Source organism: Hemitrygon akajei, chromosome 7, assembly GCF_048418815.1.
Source record: "Hemitrygon akajei chromosome 7, sHemAka1.3, whole genome shotgun sequence".
NCBI lineage: Eukaryota > Metazoa > Chordata > Chondrichthyes > Myliobatiformes > Dasyatidae > Hemitrygon > Hemitrygon akajei.
The window spans coordinates 106,048,881-106,067,304 of record NC_133130.1 but is presented as its reverse complement, the minus strand read 5'-3'; the positions used below and the strand labels follow the sequence as shown (position 1 = coordinate 106,067,304).

The 18,424-nt window shown below is 44.7% G+C and overlaps 2 protein-coding genes across 6 annotated transcripts in view; both read left to right on the top strand.

Annotated features, from left to right (window-relative positions):
• The window catches only part of LOC140730763 (solute carrier family 22 member 2-like), a 34,352-nt gene extending 30,009 nt beyond the window's left edge, over positions 1-4,343 (top strand). The window contains exon 11 of the mRNA XM_073051624.1: positions 255-4,343. Coding sequence (XP_072907725.1) covers positions 255-354 — 100 coding nt within the window. The 3' untranslated portion in view covers positions 355-4,343. The remainder of the gene's footprint in view (positions 1-254) is intronic.
• A 9,572-nt stretch (positions 4,344-13,915) lies between these two features.
• Positions 13,916-18,424, top strand: part of LOC140730762 (solute carrier family 22 member 2-like) — a 50,382-nt gene continuing 45,873 nt past the window's right edge. For all 5 annotated transcript variants that reach the window (XR_012099673.1, XM_073051623.1, XM_073051620.1 and 2 more), the window contains exon 1: positions 13,916-14,411. Coding sequence is in view for 4 of the 5 variants with exons in the window: in XM_073051623.1 (XP_072907724.1) it covers positions 14,001-14,411 (411 nt within the window). In the remaining variant the exon portion in view is untranslated. The remainder of the gene's footprint in view (positions 14,412-18,424) is intronic.

Sequence of the window (18,424 nt, the reverse complement as noted above, 5' to 3'; positions counted from 1 at the left end):
CTACTCTGACAGCATTTGCCAACCCCACAGTCCCCAGGAAGAATAAAGAAGAGTTCAACCCCCGAGGTAAATCCCCGTCCCTTCACTGTCACTGGATCTAAATCCTAGAACACCTGGCAGCACATCCTCTAGAACGGTTGAGTAGGCAGTCAGTTCTCCCCGACCTGCCCGGGGGTAGGGAGAGCCATGTTCGAACATGTGCCTAGCATGCGCTATGTTGCGGTTGCTGCATTAATGTCACTCTCATCCTGTAGGAGTAAGAGAAAGGCCCCAGAGACAAGCTACCAGCAAGTAATTTTGCACTCGGTCGATGCCAAGGACCCAGCGTCAGTGAAGATGGGTGTTGAAGTATAAATGTAATCGGTCTGTACACAGGTTTCCGTTTCACTGAATGCTGTCACTTTCACCCGTCTGAAGTAGTCTTGATAATTTCATCTTTTGCTCGTGATTGAGCAACATTAGTATTCAGGGCTTTTGTCTTTAATGCCCTCAAAGTTAGTTAGAAACCAGACAATATAAAGCATTTTTGATGCTATTTGCCACGTTGAACGCTTAATGCATCCTTGAACAACATATAGAATGAAGGATGTCGGTGGGGGAATGTCTCTGAGAATTGATTTGTATTTTAAATGAGGAATTTGAGATGTGACAATGTGTTGAGCTTAAGTTCAAGGAGTTTGTAAAGGATGAAGCTGCTGGTGAAGGGACTGATGGATCGTTGTCCAGTTGTGTAACTGCAGACTACTAGATCTCACTGGGGGTTTGATCATAACCTTAACATATTGAGCAAAGGAGAAACTGAGCTGGGATCTGTCTCTCCCTGGCAGAGTAATTCAGCAGACTCATAGGAAATCCCAATCACATCTCACTTCGTATTCTGACTTACTTGTGCTCTACTTAAACTCTTTGCAAAAATTTTATTGGACCCTTGGCCTTATTATTTGGAGATATAGGGTAAAAAAAAATTGGCTGGACGTAAGTGAGTTGGGAATAAGCAGTCAACGTTTTGGACCAAGATCCTTCACCAGGACTACAAAGGAAGAGGGAAGAAGTTGGAAACTTTTGGCTTCTTCCCCCTTCCAGAGATCAGGCACAGATGTGGGAAAGCCCGAGAACAAAGAAAGAGATAACTTTTAACTTTACATACTCCAATTATCTAAATGCAACAACAAGAATAAAGAGTTTGTTGTTTTCTGCAGCAGAGGGCAGTATGATCTCATTACAGGGTACACGATTTCACAGGATTCCCTTCCTGCATGGAGTTCCATGGGAAAATTAATGCACAAATCCAACCAACTCTTAACAATAATGGGCAGATGAAAAGCTATTTATGTAAAGCAAATGGTGAACCAGCACAGTAGTACGTTATGTGCTTGCCGATATTTCCCATGGGAGGATCATCCTCCCTACATTCACCTGTTTACCTGCCCCCCACCCCAATCCTCAGAAGGAACCCCTCTCACATTTCTAAACCGAGAGGTACCCAACCAACAGGAAAGGGATGAAGGCTCTTGGCCAGAAACGTTGACTACTCTTTTCCATAGATGCTGTCTGACCTGCTGAGTTCCTCTGGCACTTTGTATGTATTGCTTGGATTTCCAGCGTCTGTAGATTTTCTTTTGTTTGAGGTACCTCAGCCTGGTGAACCTGCTCTGAACTGCCTTCAGGGCAGTCAAATCAGTCTATAATTGAGTTAATAACTATAGGCAGCGTACTGGGTGTGTTAAAGCAACTCCTCTTTCTCCCCCAGTAAAACCCAACACCTAGTTTGTGTTCATTGCTCACTGAACGTGCTTCATAATATTATGTTCATTGTCCTTGGACACCCAGATCTCTGAACACCAGCGTTTCACAACTTCACATCATTTTACTGGCTTTGCTCCTTTGCCTGAGGGTAGTGAATCTGTGGAATTCATTGTCTCAGACAGCCGTAGAGGCCAAGTTATTGGGCATACTTAAAGAGAAGGTTGTTAGATTCTTGACTGGTATGGGCATCAAGGATTACAGGGAGAAAGCAGGAGAATGTGGTTGAAAGGGATAATAAATCAGCCATGACGGAATGGCGGGGCAGACCCGATGGGCCGAATGGCCTTATTTTCTTCCTGTGTCTTATGGTCTTCTTTCAACTCATATTTCCCACTGTGTGTTCCACCTGCTGTGTTTTTGCTCACTTATATAACCCCATACATACCCCTCGCAGAGAGAGCTCAGTCCTCATAACTTTTGTTCTCTTTGAGCTTCCAAATTATACTTGGAGATGACACATTTGGATCTGCAGCCAAATATTATCTTTCCTTGAATCTAGCAATAGTAATGCATGCATGATTTTATGTCAATCTCCCAGTATGTGTGTCTTTGTGAGCTTTGACAGAGGAGGATGTATTTAACAGTGCTAATTGGGGATGACCTTTTTTTTAAGGAGATGGATAATGCTGGGTTTAAAACTCTAGTTGATTTGGACTCCTGGATAACCCCAGTGTAAGGCCAGAGGGGGCACTGGAGTTAGACAGACAGATATGGAGCTTTTGAAGGAAAGATAAGGAAGGTCATTTTGGTTGAGTCGGTGGTGAGGAAGGCAAATGTAATGTTAGCATTCATTTTGAGAGGACTAGAACATAAAAGCAAGGATGTGATGCTGAGGCTTTATAAGACGTTGGTCAGACTTGGAGAACTGTGAGCAGTTTTGGGCCTCTTAGTCAACAGGACATGTGCTGACATTGGAGAGAGTTCAGAGGAGGTTCACCTAAATGATTCTAGGAATGTAAAAGTTTTCGTCTGACAAGCTTTGGATGGCTCTGTGCCTGTGCTTGCTGGAACTTAGAAGAATGAGGGGGAATCTCATTGAAACCTATTATGTGTGGAGAAGATGTTTTCTATAGTGAGGGGTTCTAGGACCAAGGGCACAGCCTCAAAATAGAGGAACAACCATTTTGAATTGAGATGAGGAGAAACTTATTCAGTAACCATCCATTCCTACAATGGTCCATCTAACCACCTCCTAGCAGAATCATGAACACTTTCAAATATGGAATTAGCGGTCATTAGCTTTTTTAATCTCTTACCATACTTACCTCCACCACCCTCCCTTGCAGCCATCACTCTTTATTTAAAAAAAACTTGCCCCACATTTCTTGAGAACTTTTCCCCTCTAACCTTCAGTGCATGTCCTCTAGGTTTGGACAATTTGACTGAGGAAAAAGCCACCTGCTGCCTACTCTATCTATGCCTCTCATAGTTTTAAACTTCTCTCAGCCTCTGGCACTCTAAAGAAAACAACCATATTTCATCCTATCTCTCCTTATAGCACCCTAATTTGGGCAGCATCTTGGTAAACCTTTTATGTACCCCCTCCATAGCCTCCACATTTTTATTATAACAGGGTGACCAGAATTAAATGCAATACTCAGATGTTACAAATGGAAAAAAAAGTGAAGATGTTAAGAATCTGAAATAAAATCAGAAAATGCTGGAAACTCTCAGCAGATCAGCATGGGTGGAGAGAGAAGGATTCATAAATTTGGCTCTGTTTTTCTATCAGTATAGCCTGATCTGCTGGGTACACGCCACAACCCTTTGATAAACAACACATTACACAGAGAAAGTATAATCTGCCTCTAAGTGCTACTTTACAGAATTTGGTGTCACTCTATCGGAAATATTACCTTTGTTCAATCTATTCTCTCCCCTCATTTTCTCTGCTGATGAAAACGATGTTCCTAAGTCTGAAAAAGGGTTTATGGGTCTGAATCAAGTACTGTCTTCTTCTCTCTACAGAGGCTGACTGACGTGCTGAGTGTTTGCACTCTATTTATAATGGAATATTTATAATGAGGTGTTCAGTGTGTGACTATAGACTATCTGCTAAAACTAGAACAGCAAACACTTCACAGTCCACAGGACTGGTTTCCTATCTAACTGGCCTTATGCCAATCTGACCTCAACATCTGGTACCAGTGAAGTGGCAAACTGGGGCATCTCCACATCTGGCACCAAATACTAACCAATGCAGCATCTGGGTGCATTAACAGACACACAGTCCGGAAATTATAGAAGAACTGAGGGTTTTAAACACATGCTGAAAATAGAACAGCAGAGCATAAGAACCGGTCCTTCAGCCCTTGATGTTGTGCCAAACTAGTTAAGCTAATAACCACTAATTCCTCCTGCCTGCACATGGTTCATATCCGTCCATTCTCTGCAAGTTCATGAGCCTTTGCTTTTGTTCCCGTGTACATTCTGTACGTATCAGTAGCCTGACACTTCTCTCAGAAGCAGAGTTGTTTCAGTAATTATGTGTATGAATCAACCTGCTTATCTAATTAAAGTAACATACCAAAGCAAAACTGGCTATTGATCTGTTTTGTTGAGCCTTACTTTAGCTTAGCAGTTTTAGTTGGGCGAATTCCTGCAAGCTTCGAGTTGTGACTTTCGGGTTCCTCACCCCAACCAGACACCAGTTACCCCTCACACTCAATATATCCATTATTGGTAACTGGGAAGACTCAGTGTAAACAAATTGTTTACTCCCCAAATATCCATTAAGTAGAGTTGCAGCAGAGTCCAGATGATTATCTTGAAACAACCTGTGGATTGTAAACCTTGTATGAACATAATGTCGCAGTGTGACACGTGATGAGCCCACTCCACACACGACCCCAACACGACACATGACCCCATCAGCATGGCGCAGAGCTCTTGATCCTCGCGTGCCACCCTGCCCTGACCCCACCAATAAAGGGTGTAAAATCCAGGAGCAGAAGTGGCCCTCACAGCAGTGATGACCGTTGGCAGTAGGAGACCAACCACTGGAGGGCAAGTTCGTGAAGGACGCCTCTGGCCCAGGGGCTCCTATCACTGTCCCGGTACTGGCACTGGGGTCTCTCCCAGCCTAATCACACTTCCCACTGAGGCTCCTACACCCAGCTCCGTCACCCCTTGCTGATCCTCACACCTCTCCTAGTGGTCAGGATCTGCTCGGCCTCCTGCTTGACTGTAGCCTTTGGCTTTCAGTTCATGCAGCCCCTCCCCGTTTTCAGTCAGCCTTCATAGGTCCTTTCTCCCCTTTCCGGAATAATCCTTCTGGCTAGTTTACCTACTCAGTCTGCACTGTTTGACCCGCCCCCATCAGAAATCTAGATCACGGCCGCACTTGTTTTCTTTCAAACAATGCACTCATGTAATCACATTGCAATAGAAGTTAGATAACATTCACAAAATTAGATCATTAACTAAATATCCCTCATTACACAGTCCTAAACTTAACGAGGTGTGGCATGCAGGGAGCATTCTGAAGACCCTCCAGAAACTCACCAGACGGTTTTGCTCTTGAGCAACACATACCAAATGCTGGAGGAACTCAGCAGGTCAGGCAGCATCTACAGTCGACTTTTCAGGTTGAAACTCTTCTCCAGCCCTAAAGAAGAGTGTTGGCCTGAAACGTTGATCTCATTTTCATAGGTGCTGCCTGACCTGCTGAGTTCCTCCAGCATCTTGTGTGTGTTGCTTTGGATTCCCAGTAACTGCAGATTTTCTCTCGTTTTGCTTTACCCAGTGGCCACTTTGTCAGGTGCCTCCTGTGCCTGATATATGGTCACTGAGTGTCTGCTTGTTGCTGTAGCCCAGCCTCTTCAAGGTTTGACATGTTGTGCATTCAGAGTGGCTCTTCTGCACGATTATTTGAATTACTCTCACCTTCCTGTCAGCTCAAATCAGTCTGGCATTCTCCTCTCACCTCTCTCATTAATAAGGTGTTTTTGCCCACTGGATGTTTTTTTTTGTACACCATTCTCTGTGAACTCTAAAAACAGTTGTGTGTGAAAATCCCAGACAATTAGCAGTTTCTGAGATACTCAAAGCACCAGGTCTGGCATCAACAATCAGCCTTTCCAGGATCAAAGTCACTTAGATTACACTTCTTCCCCATTCAGATGGCTGATCTTAACAACATCTTGACCACGTCTACTTGCTTCTATGCATCGAGTTGCTGCAACATGATTGACTGATTAGATTTTTGCATTAAGCAGCAGGTATACAGGTGTATGTGGAAGTTGAAATTCCACACAGGATAAAAAATCATTTGCTTGTCTTTTCTCCATGGTTTTGTTTCAACATTTATACGTTCTACCACTTCACACAGCTACCAGGGGCTGGTACGCAGATTGCGATTCACTTACTTTGTCGCATGTACATCGAAACGTGCAGAAAAATGCGTCATTTGCATTAACAAGTAACACAATGTACGACGTGCTGGGGCAGCCCGCTAGTGTCGCCATACACTCCGGCACCAACATAGCGAGCCCACTACGTTCAGCAGGACAAACGTATCAATACAAGCCCCTTTCCACCTTCCCACCCACAGACAGTCCTAACTTCAGGACAGGCCGGGCCTCCAACCTCCATTGGACTCACATACTTGGGCTTCCGACTTCCCCAGTAGGCTCATGCAGTTCATTCTAAACTTTCCTTTTATTTATACCATCCTCAAAATTCCCACCTTCTCTGTCATTTATTTATCTAGTTTTATTTAATTTGAGATATAACTCAGAACAGGCCTTCTGGCACAACGAGCTGTGCTGTCCAGCAACACACCTACTTAACCCCAGCCTAATCACAGGACAAATTACAATGACCAATTAACTACTGTCCGGTACGCTTTTGGAATGTGGGAGGAAATCGGAGCACATGCGGCCACAGCAAGAACGACAAATTCCTTACAGGTAATGGTGGAATTAAACTCCGAATTGCAATGACATCACGCTAACTACAATGTTACCAAGGTGCCCAATCTTTAGGTTTTTCTGGGCCGATAGGAGTTATTGGTGTCTCTGGTAGGTGCAGCATTTATTGCTGATCGCTAATACCCCTGATCAAAGAAACCAGTTCAGAGGTTAGTTCAGAGCCAGCCAGGTCAGCGTACTCTGAATGACACCCTGGCCAGCTTGGATAAGGATGGCAGATTTTCTGCCCTAATGGAGGCCAGAGATGTGCCTGCCATCTCACAAAACACAGGAGGAACTCAGTTGGTCAGCCTGCATCTGTGGAAGAAGAAGGACCATCAACAGTTGGGGGTCAAGGCCCTGAAAGATGGATGGGAGAAGGTCAATATGAAGGTGTGAAGGAAGGGATAAATGGATTCTGGTGAAGAGGGGTGAGAGGAAGATGGAGGTGGTGATCAGAAGAGGCAACAACAGGCTACAAGGTCCAATCTGGAGGTGGGCAAATGGAGAATGCAAGAAAATTGATCTATTAATATTCCCAAGGGTTACGCACCTCATGCAGCACTCAGTGGGATGAGCAGCACCCATTGTGACAGGGTAGGGTGGGAGGAAAATGTTGATGTTCAGGTCGAGACATCAGAACCCCCTTCTGTGGTTTTTACTTCCCTGCCTGGTTCCTGTCGTGGTGAGGAAGCATTCTGGCAAATGCCTTTGATGACGGGCTTGCAAAGTCACCCCACAGGATGTACCCGTACCCTTTACCTGTGAGGCGTTCTGTACTCAGCATACTGGATGAACTGGTGATCAAAGGTGTTTTGCCAAAAAACATTTCTGCAAGTGAGAGGCTGTGTGTCAAAGTCCAGCTGGATGGAACATGGAGCAGCAGAGGGCAAGCCCGTCAGGTAGGGCCCTGGCATACAGTGACACTCGGAGTTTGTGTACTTCACTTCCACTCACAGCTTGGCACGTAAAGATGGCCATCAGGACAAGGTACACTTTCTCTCTCATTCTCTGGACTCCAGAGTCAGGAGCCGTGTGTGATGGCATTGGGTTCTCTGTCTGTCAAGCTCTAGACTCAGAAGAAGACTGTAAGCCCTAACTGTTATAGGACCCTCACTGTAGGGAGGTTATACAGTATCACCTACTCTTCAAAGGCTAATTTACTTCCCGGTCTGCTCTCTAGAGCAAGGTCTCACTGCTGGTATCCAATATCTGGGTGGTGGGTCTCCCCTCCCTACCAAGGAGCATGTACTTCCAGCTAATGAAGTAGTGTAAACACAGTTTAATTTTTTAACCATACACATTTAAATTTAGAAAAAATAATTCTTGACGCACACTTGAAATTCAGAGGATTTCTAACATGAAATACTTCCGAGTTGCAAAAGATTTATGAACTACAAAGGATTGCCAAACACAGGCCCAATTCTCGCAAATGAGAAGGACATACCAATGTGTTTCAGATGAAGGAGCTGTTGTTGGTCCTTTTTGCACTTTGTGGTACATCTGACAGGTTTGTCTGCTTTTTTACGAGGCTGAGTTGCTATCTTGACGGTCACCCCAGCACGGATGGAAAGCGTGCAAGGAGCCGGCCGGATTCAAACCTCTGGATCACTCCCCTCAAAGTCCGGTGCTGATATTGCTTTGTCACTGGTCAGCATGAGTCACCTGTTGCAAAAACCCAAAGGCAGAGGAATAGATTCACGCTCTCGTCTCTGTCATTCCGAACATTCCTACCTGTTTTCCTTCTAGCTGATATCAGCTGCATGTGGTGTTTTTCAGTTCCATTTTCAGGCCAAGTGAGTACAATGTTTAATTAGGTTGAAGTGGGCCCCACTGCTCTCTTGGTTAAATCATGGTTAATGAGAACTTTGTTGTTCACATGTTTACAACAAGAGGCTGAGCAAGCAATATTGGTTAGAATCACCAAACATGTCTTTCCCTCCTCCCCCACCACTTTCTGCTTTCCGCAGGGATCGCTTCCTATGCGACTCCCTTGTCCATTCGTCCCTCCCCACTGATCTTCCTCCTGGCATTTATCCTGGCAAGTGGAACAGGTGCTACACCTGCCCCTACACCTCCTCCCTCACTATCATTCAGGGCCCCAAAGTGTCCTTCCAGGTGAGACGACACTTCACCTTTGAGTCTGTTGGGGTCATCTACTGTGTTCAGTGCTCCTGGTGTGGTCCCCTGTATATCGGTGAGACCCGATGTAGATTGGGAGACCGCTTCGCCGAGCACCTACACTCCGAACGCCAGAAAAAACGGATTGCCCAGTAGCCACACATTTTAATTCCACTTCCCATTCTCATTCTGATACGACAATCCATGGTCTCCTCTACTGTTGCAATGAGATTGGAGGATCCTCACCTTTTATCCTGTCTGCATAACGTCCAACCTGATGTCATGAATGTCAATTTTTTGAACCACCGGTAGTGGTCACACCTCCTTCCACATTCCCCATCCCCTTTTCCCTCTCTCACCTTATCTCCTTCCCTCCCTCTGGTGCTCCTCGCCCTTTTCTTACTTTCATGGCCTTCTGTCCTCTCCTATTAGACTCCCAATTCTCCAGCCCTGTATCACTTTCACCAATCAACTGCCCAGCTCTTTAGTTCACCCCTCCCCCTCCTGGTTTCACCTTTCACCTTGTGTTTCTCTCTCCCTCCCCCCCCACCTTCTTACTCTGACTCGTCTTTTTTTCTCCAGACTTGCCGAAGGGTGTCGGCCCGAGATGTCGACTGTACTCCTTTCCATCGATGCTGCCTGGCCTGCTGATTGCTGGTCTGCCTGGTGGCTTGGTTAGAACTATAAGTTTGTTAAAAACTAACACCCCTGGAAAGCTCATGCTGCTGTGCTCCAAAACTGAGGTTTGCAATAAACCCCTTGGGCCCAGCAAAGCGGACATCAGTGACCCATCGGATGCGCTCACATGGAACGGCTGACGGTCATGCCACGGTAGATCGGAATGGCCACACCTATAACCAAATGCAGTCACGCCAAGACCATCTCATATTTGATGACGGAGTGTTTGCCTGCCTCTGAGAAGGAACGTCACCTCCATGGTCCCAACCTTTTGTCTTAACTTGCTTATCTGTCCCGGTCAATTCCCCAGCTCTTCCGGACGAGATTCCCAGCACCTTCCGACTTAGTGGTGAATGGGACAGAGGATTGATTGGGCCAGTTACCAAAAGACATAACTTCACTCTTCCTGTAATGCACCGTGGCCCCGAAGGTCAGCTCAAAGTGATCATAGATGTTGAATCAGTGGCTTAACCGTGGGTCTGAGGGGAATTTGGTGATGTCTCCCATATACAGCAAAGCTTTTGATTTGAATGTTGCCCTCTGCCTGTTGTCTTTTTTTTCTTATCTTAGCGATATCTTTTATTCATAATGATATTTACAGAAAATATCAGTGACATGTTTCCCCTGTTGCCTGTAGTCACAGAATTGTTCAACAGTCTCTACAGTCAAACTGACAAGGAGTCTCCAGGAGTTAAACATTAATCTCTAGTAGAATGTGGTACGTGATGCATCGAAGTATAATTATTACAATGTTTTTTTTCCAATATATTTGAAAAATTCTGTTAGTTGTAAAAGAATGGGGGTGGGATGGAGGATATTTGCATGACTGTCAAGAATCATCCAATCAGGTGAAGAGAGGTGAAGATGGATGTAGTGGCTGACCAATGCAAGGCTGTGAGGCGGGAGTTGTTGTAATGAAGTCACTATGACCCAGAGTTCGCAGTAGTAAATGCCAGGGTTTCACCTGCTGCATCTTCAGAGTTATGCATGGAACAAGTGCAGAATTTACAGTTGAGGCCAGAATGCTCCCCAGACTCTCTTACTGCCCATCCCCACCTGATCTGGATGCAAACTGATCCCTGCACTCAGGGCTGTGTGCTGAGGGGCAGCAAGTACTCAGAGAATGGGCTGTTGACTGCATTTGATGGGGATGAAGGCCAGGATGGAATCTGACCTTCTATTAAAGCCAGGGCTGTAATTTAAATATTTATCATCGTCTCTGATATTTGGAAATATTTAAAAACATTCAACTGGCAATAAATATTTAAAAGTACAATCAATTGAATGTATATTGAGACACTAAGAAATAATTAATCACGTTAAAATAAAAGTTAACTGTGTTATCTTTTCCCTCCCAGCTCCTTACCAGGAGTCCCTGTTTCGATGTCTGTGGGAGGTGTGGTGGATACAGCAGATTCCCCACTCAGCACTTCCCAGCATTTGGTCTGTCAGAGCACCTGACTTACCCAGGTTCCGACCCTGGAGTCTCTTGTCAGCTAAACGGTGGGCAAATTGTGGCAGGAGACGGTTCCCTTTCTCTATTACTGTGCATCATTGCAGTGCAGTTTACTTGCAAGTGTGCGGTATATGCTCTTGGCAGCAGTGCAGTGGCTACTGTAATGCTACTTCAGTGCCAGCGACCTGGGTTCACTTCCCGGCGCTGTCTGTAAGGAGTCTGCACGTTCTCCCTGTGGTCGCGTGGGTTTCCTCCGGGTTCCTCCCACAGTCCAAAGACACACAGATTAATAGGTTAATTGGTCACATGGGTGTAACTGGGCGAGAAGGGACTGTCGCATTGCTCTATCTCTAAATAAATGTAAATACACGGGAACGAGGGAGATCGGAACAAACGTGATTCTTCCTTTGGGAGCAGGCATGATCCTAGTGGGCTGAATGAGCATTTTTCTGTGTCATGGTGTCAGTAATTTTATACGTGAGATAGGTAAAGGTATTTTTGATGGTTAAGATAATTAACTTTGTTACATACCGAGATGTCTTGTGAGCCATGAGGCATAAAATTCTTGCAGTGTACTGTTTAATTTCCAGATTCAAGTTCAAGTTCATTGTCGTTCAGCCATAGCCATGTCTCCAGCTAAATAAACCATCGTTCCTGTGGGACCAAGGTGCAAAACACAGTACATATATCACTTACAACGCACAAAATAGCATTAACAGATAATAAAAATATTCTGTCGATGTACAAGTTGACATAAAGTACATATACAACATATAGCTAAATATATGACAGTACAATGCTACTGGCATTGTAATGTGTAATGTAATGTGTAGTCCTTCTTCTTATACCAGGCTACTTTCTGCCTGATGGTAGGAAGTCAAAGAGATTATGGGATGGGTCCTTGACAATGCTGGCTGAAGGCTCTGCAAATGATGCACTTGCTCTATGTCCTGGATGGGAGGGAGGGAGACCCCTGTGATTCTCTCAGCTGTCCTCACAGTCCACTGCAGGGTCTTGCAGTCAGATGCCCTGCAATTGCCACACCAGGTGGTGGTACAGCTGGTCAGTGTGCTCAGAAACCTCAAGACCCACACCATCAGGTTCAGGAGCAGTTATTACCCCTCAACCATCAGGAAGGAGGTACAGGAGCCTCAGGACCCACACCACCAGGTTCAGGAGCAGTTATTACCCCTCAACCATCAGGCTCTTGAGCCAAAGGGGAAAACTTCATTCAACTTCACTTGCCTTATCATTGAAATGTTTCTACAACCGTCCGACTGACTTTCAAGGACTCTTCATCTCATGCTCTTGATATTTCTTGTTTATTTATTTATTATTGTTATTTCTTTTTTTTTTGGATTTTTTTATTTGCATAGATGATTGTCTTTTGTACACTGGTTGAAAGCCCAGGTTACTGATAACAGTATCAGTCTTTCATTGATCCTGCCATGGTTATTATTCCATTATGGATTGACTGTGAATGCCCACAAGAAAATAAATCTCAGGGTTGTAAATGGTGACACAGACATACTTTGATGATAAATTTCCTTTGAAACGTTTGAACCAACACCTCCAGGTCCTTCCTGTTATGGGTGACCAGAATTACACATGGTACTCCATACAGCCCAACCAAAGTGTAATATATCGAATTGAATTGACTTTATTACTTACATCCTTCATATACACAAGGAGTAAAAATCTTTATGTGATGTCTACGTCTGAATGTGCAATGTGCAATTTATAGTAATTTGTAAAAAATAGTATGTACAATAGGATAGGCGATATAACATAGAAATACAGGTGTATCATCATGAGTTAATCAGTCTGATGGCCTGGTGGAAGAAGCTGTCCCAGAGCCTGTTGGTCTGGCTTTTATGCTGCGGTACCGTTTCCCGGATGGCAGCGGCTGGAACAGTTTGTACTTGGGGTGACTCGGGTCCCCAGTGATCCTACGGGCCCTTTTTACACACCTCTCTTTGTAAATATCCTGAATCATGGGAAGTTCACAACTACATTTGCTTTGGGCTGTCCGCACCACTCTCTGCAGAGTCCTGCGATTGAGGGAGGTACAGTTCCCTTACCAGGCAGTGATGCAGCTGGTCAGGATGCTCTCAATTGTTCCCCCGTAGAAAGTTCTTAGGATCTGGGAGCCCATACCAAACCTCTTCAACCATCTCTGGAGAAAGAGGCACTGTTTAACCTTTTTTACCACACAGCCGGTATGTACAGACCATGTGAGATCCTTGGTGATGTTTATGCTGAGGAACTTAAAGTTGTTCTCACTCTCAACCCCAGATCCATTGATGTTAATAGGGGTTAGCCTGTCTCCATTCCTCCTGTAATCCACAATCAGCTCCTTTGTTTTTGCGACATTGAGGGGAGAGGTTATTTTCTTGACACGACTGCAAGGTGCACTCAATACCCCAGCCAATGAGGGCGTGCATGACCTAAACCACCTTCACTACTCTATCTGCCTACATGGCCACCTTCAGGGTAACCTTCAACTTGGATATCAAGATCCCTCCAGACATCAATGCCGTTAAGGATTCTGTCATTAACTATAGACTTACCCCTTACATTTACCTCCCCAAAATGTGACAATTTACACTTACTTAAATACTCATCTGCCATTTCTCTGCCCGTACCTGCAGCTGGTCTGTATTCTGTTGTATCGTTTGACAGCTCTTTAAGCTGTCCTAAACTCCACCAATATTTGTGTGGTCTAAAAACTTACTAGTCCACCCATCAAGTAATGGATATCTTTAGGAATGTCAGTGCAGTGTAAAAGTACTGAAATGTGATTGCTTCTTGTTTGTTTGTAAGTCTGACCTAACCTAACCCTCCTTAATAAGGCAAGTATCTGTTCCATTCACTTATTAACCTGAATAAACCACTGATTTACACTGAGCACCTGTAGACCTTTGCTCTCCGGTTAGCTGTCCATAAACAGGTCATTTGTATTGTGGTCTGTTGGTGGACAACACAGCCCCTCTGAGCTTTCCTCGACTGTGGTCTGACCCTCTTTCACCATGGCAACATTTGATGATCTCCTTGTAGAAGCTGGAGGTTTTGGTCCATATCAGAGCAGAGTGTTCCTCCTGATATACTTGAGCTCAGCCGTGTTTTCCTGGCTATACGTTGGCTTTGTGTTCCTAGCCATTACCCCTGACCACTGGTGTAGGAGTCCTGGGGTGGCAGAACTGAGGGAAAAGTGCAACTGGTCCCTGAACCAGGAAAGGAACTACACACTCCCTGCAGGACATCCCGCCATCTCCTCGTACAGTCATTGCGAGAGGTTTGACCTGGATTGGAATTCCTCCTTGATCAGCTGCGACAATCCACTTCCCTTTGCCTGGAATCACTCCCGAGATCTCCCCGTTACGACGTGCCAGGACGGGTGGGAGTTTGAGAACGGCTCAATCCCCAGCATCGTGACTGAGGTAGGTTTCAGCTTTGGTCAGAGGCCAGACTCGATATCGTGGTGAAAGATAGACTGGCTTTTCAACGGCACTCCTCCGATTTATTTATCGCGTGTACATTGAAGCATCCAGTGAACCAACCCACACAATTTGTGTCATTTGGTTAACCACCAACTCAATCTCGGGTCATAGTTTGCAGCTGGTGAGAGCTTTGCCACAGCTGTAATATAGGAAATGCAATAGCCAGTTTGTACAGAGTAAGATCCCATGAGCAACAATGTGATAGTGAGAAGATTAGTTTTATTAGTGCCTTTGGTTGTAGGACAAACATGGGAAGGGGCACCTGGAGAATCTACATTTTCTTGAAGTGGTGGCTAGACTCTGTTTTACCCCTCTCAGACGTGTTCAAATGCTTCCTTGGCCTCACTGCCCCCGATCCCTAGAGCACAATGATTACATGGCATCTCAGTGTTTCCCTGGTTCTTTGTTTTCCTGTCCTGTGTTCTGTGAGATGTCCAGAACCCAATCTCTAGAATTTCCTTCAGTGTGCTCTCCTGGCTAAAGCTACTCTCTATCTCCTCTTCTCCAATCATCCACCTTAATGCTTACTGAATTAGTGTAAAACAGTACTGTACTGTGAAGTGTCCTCCAATGTCTTCAGCATGCTATGTGAATGTGGGTGAATCTGTGGAATTCATTGCCCCAGGCACCTGTGGAGGCCGAGTCATAGGGTATATTTAAAGCAGAGGTTGATAAGTTCTTGATTGGTAAGGGTGGCCAAGGTTACAGGGAGAGGGCAGGAGAATGGGTTTGAGATAATAAATCAGTCATGATGGAACAGTGGAGGAGACCCAGTGGTTCTGCTCGTATGTCTCGGGATTTTATGGGAGTGGTTAGACATTCAATCCTCCAAAACCTTGCCTCAATGACCTGGAGAGCTATGTTGGCTGGAGTCGGGGCCTCGTGGTTTGATTCTTGATGTGGTCACCCATGTCAAACAGGTCAAAGGGTAGGAGCCAGACTAAGGGTGGCCCACCAGTTAGGGGGTTCGTCTCAGGGCTAACAACCCTGCCTGGATAAAAAAAGAATTGTTACGGAAACAGCGATGGAGATGGACGACCTTCACTGCTGCCCTACGTGCCAGCGGTGTAGTGGGCAGTAAGTAAAATGTTCAACACTGACTTGGACTTGTGGGGTGGGGTAGTCGAAAAACAAGCAACTGAAGATGCTGGAAGGCTGAAACAAAACCAGAAAACACTAACACTCAGCACGTCAGGCAGCATCCGTGAAGAGAGAAACAGTTACCTACATGTGAACTTGATACCATGTAAGTGAGGGGAATGCTGGAAAGCTGTGGAAAGGGGTTCACATTAAGAGAGAGAAAGATTTTGGTCGATTGACTCAGAGGAAGTTTGCAAGACACTGCGTTCTGTCACATTCTGGATAACTCCAATGTTTCAATCTCCCTTTTCAACTTCCCACTAGATAAGCCAATCAGTTTAACATTAGTGATAGAAAACACAAGGGAGCATTGACCGAGATAAAGTTAATTGTCATAACGTTAAGTATGGGTTAATATAGGACAGCCAGTATATCTCCACAGTTTGATGAGAGTAGCAATGAAATTTTCCTTGGACAAGTGTCCTGATATTTGATTTTGACTTGAAACATCGACGATTTACTCCAGCAGCTTTGGCCCCCACCACAGATGCTGCTCAACACAATGAGATTCTTCAGCAGAGTATTTGTTGTTCCAGATTCAAGCGTCTGCAGACTCTTGTGTGAAGTGTTGAATTAAACCAGGGCAGGACTTGCACAGTAAATGGCAGGACCCTGGGGAGTGTTGTAGAACAGAAAGATTTTGAGGTACAGATTCATAGGTCCCTGAAAGAGGTGAAGAAGATACTTGCATGCTTGTCTTAGTGGGGCAGGGTACTGAGTATGAGAGTTGGGACATCATGTTACATCTGTGCAAGATACTGTGAGACCACACTTGGAACTAGAGTGCACTATTGGTCACCTAGTTACATGAAGAATGTTATTAGGCTGGAAAGGTGGCAGAGAAGATTAATAAGGTCCAAGGGGCTTGAGCTGGGTGGGCCTGGTCTGTCTTCCTTGGAGTATAGGATGCTGAGAGGAGACCTTTAGACATTGGTGCAGAAATAGACCATTTAGCCCATTGAGCCTGCTCCTCCATTCTGTTATGGCTGATTTATTATTTCCCTCAACCCGTTTCTCCTGCCTTTTCCCCATAAGTTTTAATGTCCTTACTAATCAAGAACCTATCAACCTCCACTTTGAATACACCCCATAACTTGGCCTCTACAGCCATCTGCGGCAATGAATTCCACGGATTCACCACCGTCTGGCTGAAGAAATTCTTTCAATCCTCTGTTTTAAAGGGATGTTTTTCTATTCCGTGTCCTCTGGTCTTAGACTCTCCCACTACAGGAAACATCCTCTCCACATTCACTCTGTCTCGGCCTTTCAATATTTGACAGGTTTCAATGAAATTGCCCCTCATTCTTCTAAACTCCACAGTAAGTACAGGCCCAGAGCCATTAAACGCTCCTCATACATTAACCCTTTCATTCCTGGGATAATTCTCATGAACCTTCTCTGGATCCTCTCCAACGCCAGCACATCCTTTCTTAGACAAGGGGCCCAAAATTGCTCACAATTCTTCAACTGCAGTATAACCAATGATTTATAACACCTCAACATTACACCCTTGCTCTTATATTCCAATTCCAATCCTTTTGAAATGAATGCTAACATTGCATTTACTTCTGAGGTATCTAAAATCATGATAAGGTGAATGGCGTCAGTCTTTTTCCTGGGATTACAGAGTCTAAAACTAGAGGGTTGTAACGAAAATTATTTTAAAATTCATTCTGTGTTCTTTTCTGGTTCAGCTCAGGTCCCCTGCATATGCATTCACAAATAAAAAGGGAGGCACTGCACACATGTTAAAGGCCACGAAGAATCATTTGATTAGAACTGGAACAAATGTAATAACAGAAAGAAAAATGAATGATTACTCAAGTAATACAAAACGACACTTATCATCCACTTAATAAGGTGGTACTTGCAATGTCAGAGGGGAGCCACAGATCTGACAAACCTTCATGTGGCCTTTTCTCTCTATAACTATCTATCACTCTCTATCTCTATCTTTTCACGACCCAGCTTAAGAGACGATTCCCCCTTGCACAAAGAAAGTGCCCCTTTTTATACCTTTGAAGATTCCTTCAGAACAATAATATAATTATCACCCCAGTACTTTTCTATCCCTTAGTGGTAACTGCTGCACCTCCTTATCTCTTATGACCTTTAGTGTAGACAGATAGTTTAGGAAAATGGAGACAACCGGTTTGTAGAGGCAGTAAATGTTCTTCTTTACCTCTTCTTGGGGTTGTGCACATCTCTGGACTATCACCACATTTCAAGCTAACATCATTTTGTCTTTGAACTTCCATGTTATTTTGGCGTTTCCAAGGTAGAATTACAATTAACTCATTCTTTAAAAGGGTATAGATTTAAAATGAGAGGGGTAAGATTTAAAAAGGACCTAAGGGAGCAAGATGTGGGTACGTAGGGTGAGCTGCCAGCAGAAGTGACAGAGGAGGGGGGAGAATTGCAACGTTTAAAATACATTTAGACAGACACATGGACAGGAAAGATTTATAGGGAGATCAGCCAAATGTAGGAAAATGGTACTAGATCAGGTAGACACCTTGGTCAGTGTGGATGAGTTAGGCTGAAGAACCTGCTTCCGTGACATAAAGCTTCATGACCACATGTCGGAGTGACGATCTCAAAGCTGAGAATGATCTTCACAGTTTCCGCTGTTCCATTTATTTGTAAGAGAGGATAAAAGCTCTGGTGGTAAGTTTGCCAGATTCCTCAGAGAGACACCCTTCAGGAGGCAGTCGCATCCAGTACACTGACGGTTTCAAATTCGGTCGGTGGCCAGCGATGAGAGGGTGTGACTCTGACTGAGGCAAGGAGGGGAATCTCACAGGTGGTGCTGC